Here is an 18,072-nt window from a genome sequence, read left to right as displayed (position 1 = left end):
GTTGCGGAGCACAGGCTCCGGACGCGCAGGCTCAGCGGCCATGGCTCACGGGCCCAGCCGCTCCGCGGCATGTGGGATCTTCCCGGACCGGGGCATGAACCCGTGTCCCCTGCATCGGCAGGCGGACTCTCAACCACTGCGCCACCAGGGAAGCCCGATATATACCTTTTTTAAAATGCTCCCTACTTCCTTAGATAAAAGGTAACATATGAGTTTGCCATATTAGCTGCCATAACAAAACACCAGAGGCTGGGTGGCTTAAACAATATTAATTTATCTTCTCACAATTCTGGAGGCAGTAAGTCCAAGATGGAGGTGCTGATAGGACTGGTCTCCCCTGAGGCCTCTCCCATGCGCATACAGATGGCCACTCTCCTGCTGCCGCTTCTCCCTGTCTGTGCCCCCCCAGGCGTCACCCTTTGTGTCCAAATTTCCTCTTATAAGGACACCAATCAGATTGGATTGGGGCTAGGAACCACCTAAGGGCCTCATTTATTAACTTAATCACCTCTGAGGAGGCCCTATCTCCAAACACAGTCACATTCTGAGATACTGGGGTGTCGGCTCCAACGTATGCCTTCTGAGAACACAATTTATCCCACACCAGGTAGCTTACAACTTGTTTTTTTTCACTTAACAGTAAATACATCCTAGCATCACTGCATAGCGGTTTGGATCGTTTCTCTGCTATTTTCTACATCTACAAAAGACTCATTTTGTGACCACACCAGTTTATTCAACCAGTCTCGTGGACATCTGATGGACATTTGGTTTGTTAATCTTTTGCATTACAGAGTGTTGCAATAACTAACTTTGTACATATGCCTTTTTGTATTTTTGTCATTAGATCTTTGTGACAGATTCCTAGAAATGGAATTGCGGGGTCAAAGGGTAAATGAAAATATTTAATTTGGCTTGATATTGCCAAATTGCCCTCCACAGAGATTCACACTACCAGAAAATGTACAAGCGTGCCTATCTCTCCCCAGCCTCGCCAGCAAAGTATGCTGTCAAACTTCTGGATTTTTGCTAATCAAAAATGGTAAGAAACAGTATCTCAATGCATGTTAGACTCGCAGTTCTCTTATGATGAGCGAGTCTGAACATGTTTTCCATGTTTAAGGGCCCTTTCAATTTTGTGCACAAAAATCTCTTGGAGATTTTGATACGAATTACAAAAACTTTTTTCCAAGTTTGTCCTTTGTCTTTTAAATTTTCTTACGGAGCTTTTCCCCCATGCATGCTCCATGCTGTTTGGGTCAAATGGAGCAAAATTTACCAATCTTTGACCTCACTGTTTCTGGTTTTTGAGTCATATTTTGTAAACTTTTTCCATTTCTAGGTTATAAAGGAATTCATGCTTATGAATTCTACTGCTACTTCCAAGTTAGCAATTTTATTTTCAAAACTTTTCCAGCTTTATTAAGGTATGATTGACAAATAAAAATTGTATTTATTTAGATTTCACATGACTTAAGGTGCACATGATTTAATATATGTATACATTATAAAATGATTATCACAGTCAAGTTAATAAACACATCCATCACCTCACATAGTGACTATTTGTGGGTGTGTGTGTGTGTGTGTGTGTGGTGAGAACACTTAAGATCTACTCTCTCAGCACATTTCAGCCTACGATACAGTACAGATCTCTGCTGCCTCCTTACCATAAACCATGAGGCTATCACTTACTTAAACTAAACCTTCCTCTTCCCTATGTTAGTTTTGCTTCTTCTCTTGGTTACCTTTGAATTTACATTTCTATTTCTTTTTAAGAACTTTAAAAAAGTATATTTTGAACCCCTAATTTGCAAGATGATAATTTTAAAAGCAGCCACAGTGCTTACAGGACAGAGCTCTGATTCCTTCTCTTTCCTCTGGCACCTCCTGTACATGATTCCTAATACTACAAAATATCCTTTTCCTTACACCCCATTGTTGCTTGAAATCACACTTACTAAAGTTTGCTTCATATTCGCTCCAAAACTCTTGCATTCAGACTTTTCTTTGGAATGGTATAGAATGACCTTTCTTTTTCTCCTGTTTTTTTTAAAAAAAAATTAATTAATTAATTAATTAGGCTGTGTCGGGTCTTAGCTGCAGCACGTGGGATCTTCACTGCCGCGTGCAGGATCTTTAGTTGCGGCATTCAAACTCTTAGTTGCAGCACGTGGGATCTAGTTCCCTGAGCAGGGATCGAACCCGGGCCCCCTGCACTGGGAGCATGGAGTCTTAGCCACTGGACCACCAGGGAAGCCCCTCTTTTTCTTCTCATATGGCACATCTTCCATTTGCTCAATCATAGGTCTTTTTGTTTTTCCCTCCAGAGACCTCCTCCCTGGAGCACCCTTCTCTTGCTCAAATTTGGCCTGATTGCTCTTCTAGGCTGACTGAACAGCTATAATCAGAGGTTTCTACGGCACTCCTCTCCTGTGCTATTAGACCCACTGTGTCCTGGATTCTCAAGCTTACTTCCTCATTTTGCTAGAGTGTATCTCCCTCCAGTAATATTAAAAAACCAAAAAACCAAAAAACACATCTCTTGAGTGTCTTTCACAGTAATTGAATTTGGCTGGATACAGAATATTGGGCTTAAATTAAGTTTCTTTCAAAGCTTTAAATGTCCTGTTGAATTCTCTTTCAGTGTTCAGACTGCTGTCAAACTTGATACCACTCCGATCCTCATTTCCTGGTAGGAAAAGTCCACTGTTCTCATTATCCTTATTGTTCAGTTTCACACTGACATGTCGAAGTTGTGGTCTTTTCTCTTGGTCCTAGGAATTCAGTAGGACCTTTTAACTTGAAGACTCTTTTCTTCAGCTCTGGGAAACGCTCCCTTTTATTCTGATAACTTCCTTCCATTCCATTTTCTCATTCTGAGACTCCAACAAAGTCTCCTAGATTGGTCTTCCATGTCTGTTCTTACTAGTCTATCATTCTCTTGTCCTCCCTTAACTTTCCTTAACTTTATTCTCTAGTCCAACTACCAAGTTTTATATATTTTTACAAACCTTTCTTTCTCTGCTCCTTTTTCATAGCATCCCCCGCTTCTTAGTTTTCTGCAGATAATATTTTCTGAAATATGAATATATCAGAATATTTACTTTCACGAAGTTTCTTTCCATTTTCTGAATAACCTTTCTCTCTGGGGGTCAGTTTTTCAAACTTACTAACATTGGTCTTTGATGCTCTTGGTTCTACTCAGTTATCTGACTCTTAACTTAAGAAGATACTGGCTAAACTGGTAATGGGTTTCCTCTGCTTTCCAGCTCAGCCTCTTTCTTGCATGGGAATTCTACCAGGAACTCTGTGCAACACAGGGCAGGGCAGATGGAGAGGGTCAACCGCAGGCTTTGCTTTAGGGAAACGAGCTGGCTGTCCAGACTGTGGGACCTTCCAAATGCCAGAATGAGAACATTCAGGTGACAACCCCTGTTCTGAGCTTCAGGATGGGAGAGGGAGTGTGGGGCAAACCGGCGCAAATTGTTTCACATACAGGACTTCAATTAATCCGTTTCCACTACCACTTCTCACTCTCAGCACCACTGGACCTGCCAATACTGGGCCCAGAGTTCCTCGGGATTCCCATAAGCAGGCTGGCTCTCCCTCCCCACCAGCACATTCTGGGCTGTAAACCTTTCCCCCTCTTTTATCTGTCAACCCGCTCCCATCTGCTTGTCTTCCAGAAATTCACTGAAGGCTGTTGTCGGTTGCTGAATACCCCTCCTCACCCCCTTCCTCTTCTCATCGCTATTCTAAGCCTATTCCTTCTATTACATCAATTATTTTGGCTCAGTGGGGTCCTGGGAGGGGTTGGGGCAAAACTTAATGGTCAACCCTTCTTGAACTTTCTGGCTATTAGTTTCATGTGAAGAAGTAGGTGGACCTTCTTTGTAACAGTGTTTTGTAGAGAGCAGGAAGGAATCCAGTCTCTAATGCCATGATCTAAGACGTATGCATATTTTCAACTGATGTGTATTTTTTTTCAGCAAGAGGATCTTTCAAAGGAGTGTGTGACCTAAAGAAGAAACTGAACCAGGACAACATCCGGTTTCTTCCGGTTCTGCCGACTTGGGGATGTTTGTGCAGTGTTTAAACCAAGTGAGGCAACACTTTTTGGTTCATGAATCAGGAGGGAAATTTGCTGTTTTGGGTGTGTGTGTGCTGGGGTGAAATGGGTAAGTTTGGTTTTGGAAATGTTGAGTTTTGAGATGTTTGCAGGGTGGTCTAAGAAAAGATGCCTAGTAGGTAGTTGAACCTATGTTAACAGATGGGAAAGATTTGGGAGTCGTCAACCGTGCTGCATATGAAACCACCCAGAAAATAAAGCCATTTCGAAAGACAAAGAGTAGAACTCTGGGTAACATAAACATTTAGGAATGGGCAGAAGAAAACAAATCTTTAACAGAGACCACATAGAACAATTCTCAGTTATGTCAAATGCTGTGAACAAGACCTCTAAGGATGCGCTGGAATTAGTCACTAGGTTATTAAATGCCTTGGAAAAATAATGAAAGTGAAGTGGCAAACTGGTGGCAAAAGAGGCCTGACTTCTAATAGTATCTGAAACAGTGACTCTGTAGCAGCCTCTGTGGGTCTCTCCAGCAACAGTGTTGGATGGGAAAGGGGATAATGGTGCATTAATCCAGGGTGGGAGTAGAATGAAAGGGATGAAGACCCAAGATAATGGACAAGAGTGTTGAAAACAGCTGAAGACAGCTTAGGATGAATAAGGAAACACAGGAAGTTAAAGGATCTCTGAAAGCTGAAGAGTTAATACTAGAAGAGGCATGAGTAAGATGGCATGAGAACACTGGATGGATAGGAGGCTGGGGTCGGAGAGTGGGGGGACATATAAATGTGTATTATTAAAACTGGGAAGGTCTTGGATACCAGCAAGCTGCAGGGTATGGCAGGGGACGGTCCAGCTCAGTGAAGCGGAGGGCAACACCAGGACCTGGGCCAAGGTGCTAGATCTGCTATCCACAAAGAGGCGGTGACGTCACGAGCCGGCACAGGCCTCTGAGTGTGGAGGAAGACAGAGCTAGTTTCTAAATTCTTCCTGCAATACGGGGAGAACATCCAACCCGCCACTGGCAGTAGCAAAGTCAAACAAGAGGCAGATGGCACATGCATCCCTAAGAAATCAGAGGATTCCCCAAAGAGGGTGAGGTTAGATTAGATCAGATTCGAAGATAAGAATCAATTCCACATTTGAGTGCCCATGATTCCCTGTGCTGGGTGTATGTAACCCAATGAAGAAAATGCAAAAATGGCCCTCGGGTAATTCATAATTGAGTATATAATCTCTTATGGCCCTTTCGATTCTATGGTAAGATGATTTTAATACTCTTGGTCCACGGCCAACTAGGAAAAATTTTGTTTCTGGGTTTTCCTAACCATACAACAAAGAAATGCACCACTTCTACTCTTTATTACATCTTTAAATACACACTCACCTGATTCTTCCTAGGAAGTGCTCTGTCTGCACGATTGCTTTCTTGAGACTTCCTCCTATTAATTTTCTTTTCTTTATAAGGCTGAGCTTCTGTATTAAATAAGTTGCAAACACTCTCTTCTGAAAAACTGATCAACTGCTATAAAGAAAATTAAAAGCAGGGCTACCATAAAACAGTCAGTTACATTTTCATGAGTGTCTCTCACATTTCTTTTCCCTTCCCTGCGGATTCCGCTTAATTCACAAATTCCATTAGAAGTATTTTAACCAAGTCACATTCAAAAGAGGGAAATAGTAATTTCTGATTTCTGATCAAACTTTGACCCAGAAGCATATGCACTCTGTCCTACTATTTTATGGAAGAGAAAAAAACAACTTAAGAATCGTTGCTTTAGGTGCAAACTATTATATATAGGATGGATAAACAACAAGGTCCTACTGTATAGCACAGGCAACTATATTCAATATCCTGAGATCAAACATAATGGAAAAGAATATGAAAAAAATATACATATGTATAACTGAATCACTTTGCTGCACATTGTAAATCAACTATAGTTCAATAAAATTTTTGAAAATAAAAAATAAAAAAGAATCACTGTCTTATTCATTCATCAAATATTTACTGAACATCTACAATGTAGCACCTAACTACTGATGGGTTATAGGGGGAAAAATCATGAACCGTCAGATTATCTAAGTTTGACTTCTGGGTTTACCATCAACAGTATCAGTGAAAAAAATATCAGTATGCTATATGTTTATGCACTGTGATGCTATAGATAAAAATCCAAGTTCATCTAATTTAATAAAATCGCAAAAGACATGCATTCGATGGGAGTTATGCTCACACTGAAAACAACTGAAGGTAGTTTTTGAAAAAGTTATATTTATGGCACTTTCTGACTGTTAATACATGTGACTCTGGAGAACAAATGTATGGACATCAAGGGGGGAAAGCCGGTGGGTGGTGGTGGAGGGGGTTGGGATGAATTGGGAGATTGGGATTGACATATATACACTAATATGTATAAAATAGATAACTAATAAGAACCTGCTGTATAAAAAAGTAAAATTAAATTTAAAAATTAAAAAAAAAACATGCAACTCTTCTCCACTTTGCACTTGGATATAACTCATAAAACCACACAGATCCCAAATAAACTTTCTAAACAGACTACCTTCCACATGAACACACACTCTGAAAGCACCTCGTTTATTGTATTTTTCTTCTAACAGAATTAATTAAAATCAAATCAGGAAAACAGCATTATCCTGGCTTACATGATAGGTAGGATATGGTATTAGTTCTTAACACATTGATTAAACCAAGATTTAACTGATAAAGCATTTGATCATGAAAACAGAGAAAAATCTAGTGCAAGATTTAAAAACAGATACATTGTGCCAAATATAAACACTTACACTTCTTCTGTTAGAGGTCCGCGTTGCTCTACCAACTTTACAGGAGGCTATTTTCTCGTGGTTATTTGAAGAGGCAAAGGTATCAGTGCCTGATGAGCAAGACACAGCAAAATTAGGGTAGCTAACAAAAAGCTGTAAGATCCATCATCTATTGGACACACTGGATGCTCTTTTGGATACCAATTTTGCTTTTAGTATCCTACCATATCTGAACATATTACCAGGAGAAATAAATTTTGAGATTTCAAAAACATTTTTAAAAACATGAAAATACTTTAATTTCACAAAGTTCAAAAAATTTTAATTTGGTCACTTTGAACGGTATAAATAAAAGGCAGTATAACCTGTCAAAGAGCATAAGCTTTGGAAGATGACAGGCTGTACTTCCAATTTAGCTCTAACTTAACACTCCATGTCTTGGATTCTCTAATGTGCTTGGTTTGTGTCCTAGAGCCAACAAGATGTGTTGGTGATCCATTAAAGGATTTCGACCAGGGGAGAGACGTGAATAATGGTTCCATTGCAAGTGCTTTGCCCGTGACATTTGCTGGCCAAGTCCTGGTCTGTCAGGAAAGCACAGAGAGATCTTTGTTGCCTTGTCATGATCATAAAAAAAACTAGAGACCTCAGAAAGTACATATGCACAAAATGCCATGTTGATGTTGATGAACAATTTTGTGTAATCAAAAATGACGCTTAGGATTCATATCATTTCAATTGTGCAACCTGAAAAGGAGCCTACTGTCAATCCTTAAGTGTTGAGAGGGCAACTCCACTACTTGCAGTGACTTGAAAAATGCGGCTACCCATCAGAGGAAGTTAAATGTGGGTGATTATAAAGTATGGACTTGGGATGGAAAGGGATGGATAAGAGACTTCTTGTAAGCTTTTCTACACGATTTGAGTTTTTGAAAAATCAAGTACGATCATAATAAAAGTAAAGATTTTAAAATAAGGTGATTTTCATATATACACATATTTAAAATGACATTTATGATTTTTAGATAAGCCAAAGTTACTACCTGAAAGAGTCTCAGAGATTGAAGACTTACTAAGAGGACTGAGACCTGCAAATGATACCTGAAGAGGTTCTATGTTTTCCTAAACAAAGAAAAAAGTAGAAATTAGATATCTTTAAATCCAGTGGACATAGAAATTATGTGCCCATAAGAAAATAATACGTACTTATTTTTGTAGGAGGAACTGTAATAAGCATAAAGATGGGAAATAAAAGATTAACCAAAAAAAGAGCAAAAACAAGATACTGGATAGAAAAATAAATGTTTTATAATATTTACCAATCATATTTAAGGAAACCATGCTTACCAACTACAACCCACCAAAATGACAATTAAAAATATAATAATAATTTTTAAAAAGTGAAAGTAGTCATGATGATCCACTAATAAGTTACTTTTTGGCTTATTTAAAATCCCATATCCTAACGCCAGTAAAGTAAGAAAATTCATTAATAAACACAACCAAACATTACAGTATTATTCAGGAGACCTTAAGGGTAAATATAAATGCAGATGTCAAATCTTTTCTTTCCCACAGCCAGTATAATGGTAGCTGTTAATTTTTCAGATAAGATCTGTCAGGTTGAAAAAATTATTTTTTCTCACCAATTTGCTCAGAGTTTTTTATCTGAAATGAATGCTGGATTTTGTCAGATGCTTTTTCTCCATCTGCTGAGATGACCATAGAGTTTTTCTGTTTTACTCTGTTAATATGGTGAACTCTGCAGACTGGCTTTCAAATAAACCAACCTTGCATTTTGGGGGTAAAATCTCACTTGGTCATAATGTATTTATTCTCTTTTTAGTTAGTATGTTAGTATGTTAGTATGTTTGTGAGGATACTAGACTGTAGTTTTCTTCTCTCATAATGTTTGATTATGGTATCAGGCTACTGCTGACATTGATGTTGGAAGCATTCCCAACTCAATTTGTTTGGAAGAATGTATGCAGAATTAGTATTGTATCTTCCTTAAATGTTTGGTAGAATTCATTAGTAAAATCATCTGCACATGCAGTTTTCTTTGTGAGAAGGTTTAAACTACAATTTAAATTTCCTTAGTTGATATAGAGCTAACGAGAACACCTATTTCTTCTTGAGTGAGATTGATAGCTTGTATCTTTCAAGGAACGTAGCTTAAGTTGTTGAATTTATTGGCATAAAATAAAGTTGTTCATAATATTCTTTTATGATCCTTTTAGTATTATTAAGATATGTAATTATGTCACCTCCCTTATTCCTTATATTGCTAATGAGTATCCTCTCCTTTTGTCCTGAACAGTCTGATTAGAAGTTTACTATTATTTTCTGCAGCAAAACCTTCTGATTTCAATGTTTTGTCTCTATTGTTTTTCTGTTTTCTATTTCATTGATTTCTACACTTATCTTTTTCTAGTTTCTTAAAGTGGAAGCTGAGATCATTAATTGGAGACCTCTATTATTTTCAAATACAGGCTTTAATTTTTAGAAATTTTCCTCTAAGCACTGCTTTACCTGCATCCCACACATCTTTTGTTACTTTATAGTGGCTTAGGGTTTACAGCACACATCTTTTAACTTATTCCACTTTGTTTATAGCCTAAGAACCCCTCCCAACCTTTATGCCATGTTAATTTGGTTGTATATTTTACTTACCTAGGTTATAAACCAAACAAAATATTGTTGTTACTCCTGCTTTGAATAATTATCCTTTATGAAAACTAATTAAAAAGAAGTCTGTTACATTTGCCCACATACTTAGCATTTTCAGTGCTCTTCATTCCTCTGTGTAGACGCAGATTTTCCTGCAGAACTATTTTCCTTCTGACTAAAGGGCTTCCTTTTCAACACTTCATCTAATGCTAACCTGTTATGGTAATGAATTATTTCAACTTTCGTTATGTCTGAAAAAGCCTCTATTTCCACCTTTTCTTTTGAAAGATGGTCTCACTAGATAGAGAATTCTAGTTTGACAGGTTATTTTTGGTTTTTTGCTCCAAGTAGTTAAATACATCTTTAGAAGATGTTGCTGCACTGCCTTCTGGCTCGCTCGCATAGTTTCCAACCAGAAATCTGCTGCCTCTCTTATATTTGTTCTTCTTATGTCACATGTCTTTTTCTCTCTGGCTCCTTTTAGGCCATTCATTGTTGATTTTAAGCTTTGTGTATTTTTCTTTATGTTTCTTGTGCTGGGAATATGTTGAACTTTAGGATCAGTGGGTTAATAATTCTATCAAATTTGGACATTTTTCAGCCATTATTTTGCAAATATATTTTTCCTGTTCCTTCCAATCTCTTCTCTCCTTTGGGAACCCTAATTACAAGCACTTTATACCACCTGAAGTTGTCCCAGATCACGAATTGTCTGCTCATTCTTGTTCAGTCTTTTTCCTGTGTGTCATTGAGAATAATTTCTATTGCTACACTTCGAATTCACTAATCTTTTCTCTTGCAGTCTCTAATATGCTATTATTCTCATCCAACATATTTTTATTCCTGGAGATTATAATGTACAAAGTTTGATTTGGGTCTTTTCTTTATCTTCCATGTTCTTAAGAAGCTCAATCCTTTCTCACATTCTTGAACATATACGAAATATAGTTAAAATAACTCTTTCAATGTCTCTCTAGAAATTCTATCATATGTGTCATTTCTGGGTCTATTTCTATTGATTGATTTTTCTCTTCATTATGGGGCATCTTTTCCTACACAAGTATTGATTTTTAATTGAATGCCAGACATTTTGAGTTTAACATTATTTGTTGCTAGACTGTTTTGTTTTGGTTTGGTGGGAAGGATAAAACCATTTTATTGAGGGCCTTCAGGGGAGGGTTGAAGGGCTGGGAGGACAATGAGATCTGATGACTTGGCCTCCCTGGGATCTCCCCACCTTCACAGCTGCCAAAAGCAGTTTTGATATTCTTGAGGTTCATTATGCAACACAGTTACATGGGTATAAGTTAGATCCTTTCAAGACTTGCTTTTAGGCTTTGCCAGGCTTTTAGTTTAATTCTGCTCCACTAATGAAGCAATACTCTTCTGAGTATCTGACACCCTCTGAATTACAAGGTTTTTCTACATGAGTTGGTGGGAACACAATTCCTGCCCTGTGTGAGCTCTAGGCATTTCCCTCTGCTCCATTTGGGCAGTTCCTCCCTGGCCTGGGGCAGTTTACTCACAAGGATGTGTTGACCAGCACTCAGCTAGAGACTTGACGAGACCCTTTGCAGATCTCCAGAGTTCTCTCTCTCTCTGCAGGTCTCTTCTCTCTGGTATTTTACCCTGTGAACTCCAGCCTCCTTCACTTTTCCAGACCCCAAATCCATCTTCTCAACTCATGGAGACTGCCAGGCTCCACCAAGGTATCCCCTCCCTGTGCTGCAGCCTGGAAATTCAGCCCAGGCAGTAAGTTGGGGCTCTCGTAAGGCTTACCTCATTTGTTACCCGCCTCAGAGATTACTGTCTGTGCTTCCAGACAGTCAATGCCGATGAACCACTGTTTCATATCTTTTTCTCTGGCTTTTTAGTTGTTTCTCATGGCAATGTAAATTAGGTCCCTCTTATTCCATCTTGGCCAAAAGCAGAATATTCTTATTTCAAAGTATAACAGCAAGAGAGAGATTGAATGATGGCCCCAATATAAAAATGGGTAAGTAAAACTAATAGGCAGTTCTCAAGAAATTCAAATAGCCTATAAACATGTGAAAATGTTCAAACCTCACTAACAATATTTTCCAGTCATCTTTTTCTCCTATTAAGCTATTTTTAAAAAAAGTACCATTAAAACCCAGAGTTTACAAAGGTATAATAAATTAAATCATTTATAGTGCTGTGAGTTCAAATTAGTACATACTTTCTGAATAATTTAGCAGTATGTATCAAAAAGTTCAAAAAATGTTCATATTCCTTAATCCAGTAATCCCACCTGCAGAAATTCATCTTAGGAGGAAGAACAATTTATACTTATATCAATTCTAAGATTGCTGCTCTTTCAACATTTTAACACCTCTGAAATCTGAGTACATGGTGTATATCACAGTTTAACTTTCAGCCTTTTTTCTTAGTGATAGATAAAACAATGGCACATCTTACAATCAATAGCAGTTAGGTTTCAGAAAATACGCTATGTACAAGGAGTCATGGAAGTATTGTTTTTAATAGGAGAAAACTGGTAATCACCTAGCTAGAAAATGCATTAATTTGTACCATGACACATTGCTCAGTCCATCTCATGATATCAAAGCACAATTATTGCTCATGCAAAATAGGTGAGGTCTGATGAAAATGTAAACAAGATTGTTCCACACTTTTCACACTTACAAGATTCTCTCCCTTGTCATCAAAATTTGGTTGAAGTAACCCCTCAGGAGCTGGGGACTGTTCAAGTAGCAGGGGACTGAGGGTACTTAAATCCTTTTTACGAACCGGTGTTTCTCCTTTACGCAACGGAGTGTTTGCTGGCAAAGATTCATCAAACACTTCAGGGCTTAGGTCCTCTCCGAAAGTAACTCTCTTCCTCTTCCTCACATTTAGAGAGTCTGGTACTGTACAATTTTCTTGACCTTCTATTAGATAATAAATGGGAATATATTTAAAAACTAAACTACATTTCTTATCTAAAAGACATATCCTAGAACCTTTTCACATGATTGCATCTGGCTATTTGTATAACACAAAACATAGTTTGCACAGAAAAAAAGTTTAAAGTGGAAAAGATAAGCAATATTTCTAATTAAAATATGGTCATGGATTTTAAAGTAAATTCTGCATGCCTGTCTTAAAAGATTACAAAATTGAACATCAATTTCCTTACAAGTTTCACATTAAGCAAAAAGGGATAGATGACATGGGTGGAACCAATTCTGAAACTTCAACAGAGGGTCCATCCCTCCCAACTCTTCTTCATTCCCATGTAATTTCAGAAGCATCAGGCGTTAGTAGATCATTGAAAATACTACATACTACCTCAGGTTTTTTTCGTAACAAGCAAATGATATCTTCAGGCTTCAAAATAAATCTGAATTTCTTACCTGCTTTTCGTTCTTTGCAACAGTTTGCAAGATTTAAGATTAAGCTTGGATGAGTCCCACCATCACAGAGGTTGTCATGGTGTTCCTAAATAAAATAAACACTGATGAATAATTTTACATATATAAATACATACACACAGACATTAAGAACGACAACTTCGAATTTTTTTCCTGCCAAGGGTAGATACTACATAGTACTGCAGATTACCTTTACTTTCATAGTTGATCTGACTTAAAATGTCATGATATTAGCCACAACGAAAAACTGGGTTCCTTAGCTATCATAATACTTTAGTAAATAGTTTCAGGCCAAAATTAAAGCACAGAAATCCACAATGTGGGCTAAATTCATTCCCTCATTCTTGACCTGGCAAGTGACTTGAAGGAAAATGTGAATGGCCAGAATTACAGTGTACTCTGGATGGTGTCAAACGAGATAGACTATATAAATGGTCTAAAGTATAAGAATTCCACTACAACAAGAAAAAAACAAATATGTACATGGCATAATAGGGTGTTTTGTCTTTTAGACATGGGAACCACACCTTTTATAAGTGTATAAATCTCCAGTCTACGATACTATATTCCTGAGTTAGAACAAGCAAAGAAAGTAGCATTTGTCCTTCTGTGCTTCTCCAGAAGATTATAGAGTAAGCAAGCTGGTGAGGAAAGGACAATGTGAATCCTGAAGAACAGGAGGGGCAAGCCCAAACACAGGGCCACTGGAGCAAACTGGGCGAAAGCCGGGGCTGTGGGTGGCTGAGAGGCACCTCCAAATCACCATCTGTTTGTCCCGTCTCATCCTAAGCCCTGACCAGCCCTTGTTCTCTAGAGCTGGTCATTTTCTCCAGCACACCCATCCCAAGAGCAGCCCCTTCTCTAAGAAACAGTCCTGCCCTAAACAAACCTCCTTCATCAAGCATCTCCTGAGACTCAGCTTCATTTTCCCAACCAGGAAAATGCTCACATCTGTATTTGTGAAATAAGTGAACTTATACAACAAAGTTCATGTTAACGTTTAGATTTACTTTTCATTATTACCATGAAAGTTATCCAACAACTCAAACAGAATACACTTGCAAGCTTTGGGCAGCTGAGCAAGAAGACCATTAGTTGTGAAAGTCTTCATATGATTTTAGTGGCAGGACTTGATGTTTCTGCTACATTAACACTGTTAATTGATAAGAGTTACACAGATCATTAAGACGCTAAGTCTCTTCTTTGAGGAGAAGATAAAACAAATAAAAGATAAAAATGAGCAGTGCTGTATAGAAACCCAAATCAAGCTCTTTAACCAGAAAAATTGTTAAAACATTTAAAAATAACAACTGACCATATATCCATGTAGATAGAAGGTAGTCTAGTTCACTTTGGCTTTAAAGACAGATTTATAGGTATAGCTGTATGGTCAAGAACAACAACAAAATGTGTAATTATCATTTGCCAGGCACTGGTGCTAACTGCACATTATTATCCTACTTTATGCTCAAATTACCCTGTAAGGAAGTTACTAATATTGTCCTTTTATAGATAAGGAAACCAGGGTACAAAAAGGTTAACTAATCTACCTAGTTCTTAAACTTCAGCGTCAGCGAATGAAACCGGGCACTGTGACCCCAGAGCCGTCCTCTCAACCTCTCAGAGTGTTTACAGCCTGTCATGGATGTTTAACATCAGATTCGTCTGGGTTCATTTAACAACTTCAAGCCTGAGTTTATGTAAAATGGGGCTAATACCTTTCTTGGATACTGCTGCTGCACATACATCATATATTCCAGAACCTTCACTGGAAGTACTCAATAAATGCCAGCTAGCTCCCATCAACCTACTCTCTTCTCATACTAGCTCAACTTAAAGATGCTCGCCTGTAAGAGGTATCTTGAAAAGCAGACATTTTTGGTGGAAATAATTAACAAACTCACACATTAATAACTTACGAAACTCTTATAAAATATGGTCTACCTATATTAAATTCAACATACTATATTCCAAACTGAGTTAAAAAAAAAAAAGACATTTCCTGTTAGGCCAGTATTACATAACATTTCAGAGGTATTTCTTTGAACCAAAATGAATTTTTATTCAACTTGCTTTAGGAAATGTAGCTCTATACTGACCTGCAGGCTGTCTAGACACAGCTTTGCAGAAGGTTTCTTCAGCACAGAACGAAGTACGAAGGTCTCAGAGGATGGAATGCCCCTCTGGCGCAGTGGAGTAACCAGCGACCTGGCTTCAGGAGCCATGTCTGTACTCACTTCTGTAAATTTGTCAACTGAAACCGCATCGCTGGATCTTTTGCCCTCTACAGAGTCAGCGACCTGGATTCCTTCAACACAGAGGTGTAAACATGAGAGGTGGCAGACATCTGAGTCAGTCTGTTCTACAACAAAAGTAGTAAGTATTTACAAAAGGAATAACAACCTTTTCAGAAATTCAACCCTAAGATATCCTGCTTGAGGAGTAGCATCTGGGATTTCACTTGGAGACATAAAACAAAGAGAAGCGGCACTGGCCACAGCTTTTATTTCAAATCTGACCACTGAGGGCAACAGTGAGTAAGGTGTCTTGGCTCCACGGAAATCTAAGAAGGCCCCCACGGCTCAACTATTAACTGTTAATCTGCTTCCACTCACGACACCTATGGTCTGCACCATGAAACTAACTTGAGCCAGACAATGAATCATGACTGATTTTATTGGTGGAGTCAGAGGCATTTTCAGCACGCAAGGGTACTGGGAGGGAAAGGACAGAATGCTGAGGAGAACGACTATCAAATAAAAAAATGAACATGCTGTATGTGCCCCCAAGCAAGGCAAGGCTCCCCCCTGCAAATTCTCACAAGAGAGCATTGCCTGATGATTGACATTTAACAAATATATACGGGGCGCTTAAGGTGTGACAGGCACTTTGCGAGAGATATAAACACCACAGATAAAGCCCCCATGGCCTCAGAGGACAAATAGACAACATAAAATATAGTAACTGGGGGGCACAGAGGGAAGGAGGTAGCTGTGCCTGTGTAAAAGGGTAGCATGAGGGACCGTGTGATGGGACTGCGATATATTTTGACTGCAGTGTGGTTATGTGAGTCTACACCTGTGATAAAATCATGGAACCAAATATACACACAAACGTGTGCATGCAACACCGGTGAAATCTGACCAAAGAGGTCAGTGGACTGTATCAGTGTTGATTTCCTGGTCGTGCACTGTATTACAGTTGTGCAAGATGTTACCACTGGGGAAACTGGGGGAAGGGTGGACAGGCTTTCTTCCTATGGATTCATTCTTACACCTGCATGTGAATCTACAGGCATCTTAATATAAAAATTAAAGAAATGTACATATAATAACAAGCAGTAACCCATGCCATTAAGGAGAATAATGCAGAGATAGGGTTAGGGTATGGGAGGGGTGGAGGTGAGTTCAAGGACAGCCTGCTGAGCAGGCACCTGACCACAGTGAGGAAGCGAGCCGCACGTGTGTCTAGGGAAGATTATACATACGCTCAAAGCCAAGTGCAAAGACCAGTGACAGGAGTGCCCCTGGCGTATAAGAGGTGGGGCAAGGCCAGAGTGACTGGAACAGAGCCAGCAAGAAGACAGCTAAGCCACAGGCTCAGAGTCAAGGCTAAGGACCAGGTCAGGTGCGGCCTAGTAGGAAGTGGATGGACTGGATTCTATCCTAAGTATGCTGGGAGGCCAGGGAGAGATTCTGAGGGGAGTGACATAGTGTGACTTGCATTTTATTTATTCTTTTTCTGTTGTTTCTGTTTGAAGGGTAACAGGTTTTTTTTATAGGCGTCAGTATTTAGAGGGGTTATTTTTCTTCCCTCCAGTTTTATTGATACAAGGTGTGCAGCATAATGATCAGACTTACACGTACCACGAAGTGATGACCACAGTCAATCTAGTGAACATCCACCACCTCATACAGATACAACATGAAATAGAAAACAATTTTCCCTTGTGATGAGAACTCCTAGGATTTGCTCTCTTTTTTTTTTTTTTTCTTTTTGCGGTACGCGGGCCTCTCACTGCTGTGGCCTCTCCCGTTGTGGAGCACAGGCTCTGGACGCGCAGGCTCAGCGGCCATGGCTCACGGGCCCAGCTGCTCCGCGGCATGTGGGATCTTCCCAGACCGGGGCACGAACCTGTGTCCCCTGCATCAGCAGGCGGACTCTCAACCACTGGGCCACCAGGGAAGCCCAGGATTTGCTCTCTTAACACCTTTCATATATATCATACAGCAGTGTTCATTATATTTATCATGTTGTACATGACATCCCTAGTACTTATTTATTTTATAACTGGAAGTCTTTACCTTTTACCTGCCTTCCTCCAATTCACCCTTCCCCCTTCCCCGGCCTCTGGTAGCCAGAAATCTGAGCTCTTTTTCTATGTGTGTGTTTGTTTTTGAAGTATCCCACTTTATAAGACCTCTTCCCTCTTCCTAAAGGTGCACCGTCTGAGATATAATAACCTCTGGGGTGCCACCAGATAACCAGCTTAAAATAAAACACTGGAACCAGCACTAGACTCCTTTAATCAAGGCCCCACCGCCTATGGGAGATTTGTCTTTTCCTATCTTATACAATGTTCCTGCTTAGGGCCTAGAGGGGTGTTAAAATGGGATACGTTGGCCCTTGTTGTGATGTTCCCAAGAAGACAGAGTGTACAGGGAGGTGTTAGGTATGATGACAGTTTTTAATGACCATACTTCACACATTCTATAACCACTGTCAAAGAATATGTCACTCCTAAGACAAAGTCGCATGAGAGTAAAGCAAGAGAATTGGTAAGAATTGCTGAAGGCAAAAGCATCCTATTTCATCCAGGTAACAAACTCATAACCCTGCTCTCTGCCCCATCTATCCATTCATCCATCGCATGATTAAAATTAAGAAGTCAGAGCAGATGTGCACCACAAGAAATGCTGAAGGAAGTTCTTTTTCAGGTTGAAAGGAAATGATACCAGACAGAAACTTAAATCTTCAGCAAGGAATGAAAAGCACCAGAAATGGTACCTATCTAGGTAACTATAAGAGGCTATTTCCAATATACACATATTTCCCAATACACATGGTTGTTTAAACCAAAAAAACCTTATCTTGTGGGGTTTAAAATGAATATAAATATAGTATAGATGACATCTATAGTGT

At 39.1% G+C, this 18,072-nt stretch overlaps 1 protein-coding gene across 10 annotated transcripts in view; it reads right to left on the bottom strand.

Annotated features, from left to right (window-relative positions):
• Positions 1-18,072, bottom strand: part of CDCA2 (cell division cycle associated 2) — a 51,156-nt gene that overhangs the window by 10,523 nt on the left and 22,561 nt on the right. For 5 of the 10 annotated variants that reach the window (XM_060155694.1, XM_060155693.1, XM_060155701.1 and 2 more), the window contains 6 exons: positions 15,030-15,292; positions 12,913-12,997; positions 12,203-12,447; positions 7,909-7,987; positions 6,887-6,975; positions 5,455-5,600 (listed from right to left, as the gene is read on the bottom strand). In XM_060155694.1, the coding sequence (XP_060011677.1) occupies positions 5,455-5,600; positions 6,887-6,975; positions 7,909-7,987; positions 12,203-12,447; positions 12,913-12,997; positions 15,030-15,292 (907 nt within the window). Of the gene's footprint in view, positions 1-3,004; positions 3,079-5,454; positions 5,601-6,886; positions 6,976-7,908; positions 7,988-12,202; positions 12,448-12,912; positions 12,998-15,029; positions 15,293-18,072 lie in introns of those variants that run through there. The other 5 variants (XM_060155702.1, XM_060155696.1, XM_060155697.1 and 2 more) reach the window with 5 other exon arrangements.

The sequence above is a fragment of the Lagenorhynchus albirostris genome, chromosome 7 (assembly GCF_949774975.1).
Source record: "Lagenorhynchus albirostris chromosome 7, mLagAlb1.1, whole genome shotgun sequence".
NCBI lineage: Eukaryota > Metazoa > Chordata > Mammalia > Artiodactyla > Delphinidae > Lagenorhynchus > Lagenorhynchus albirostris.
The sequence above is the reverse complement of the archived record's forward strand: the minus strand, read 5'-3'. Positions and strand labels throughout refer to the sequence as shown.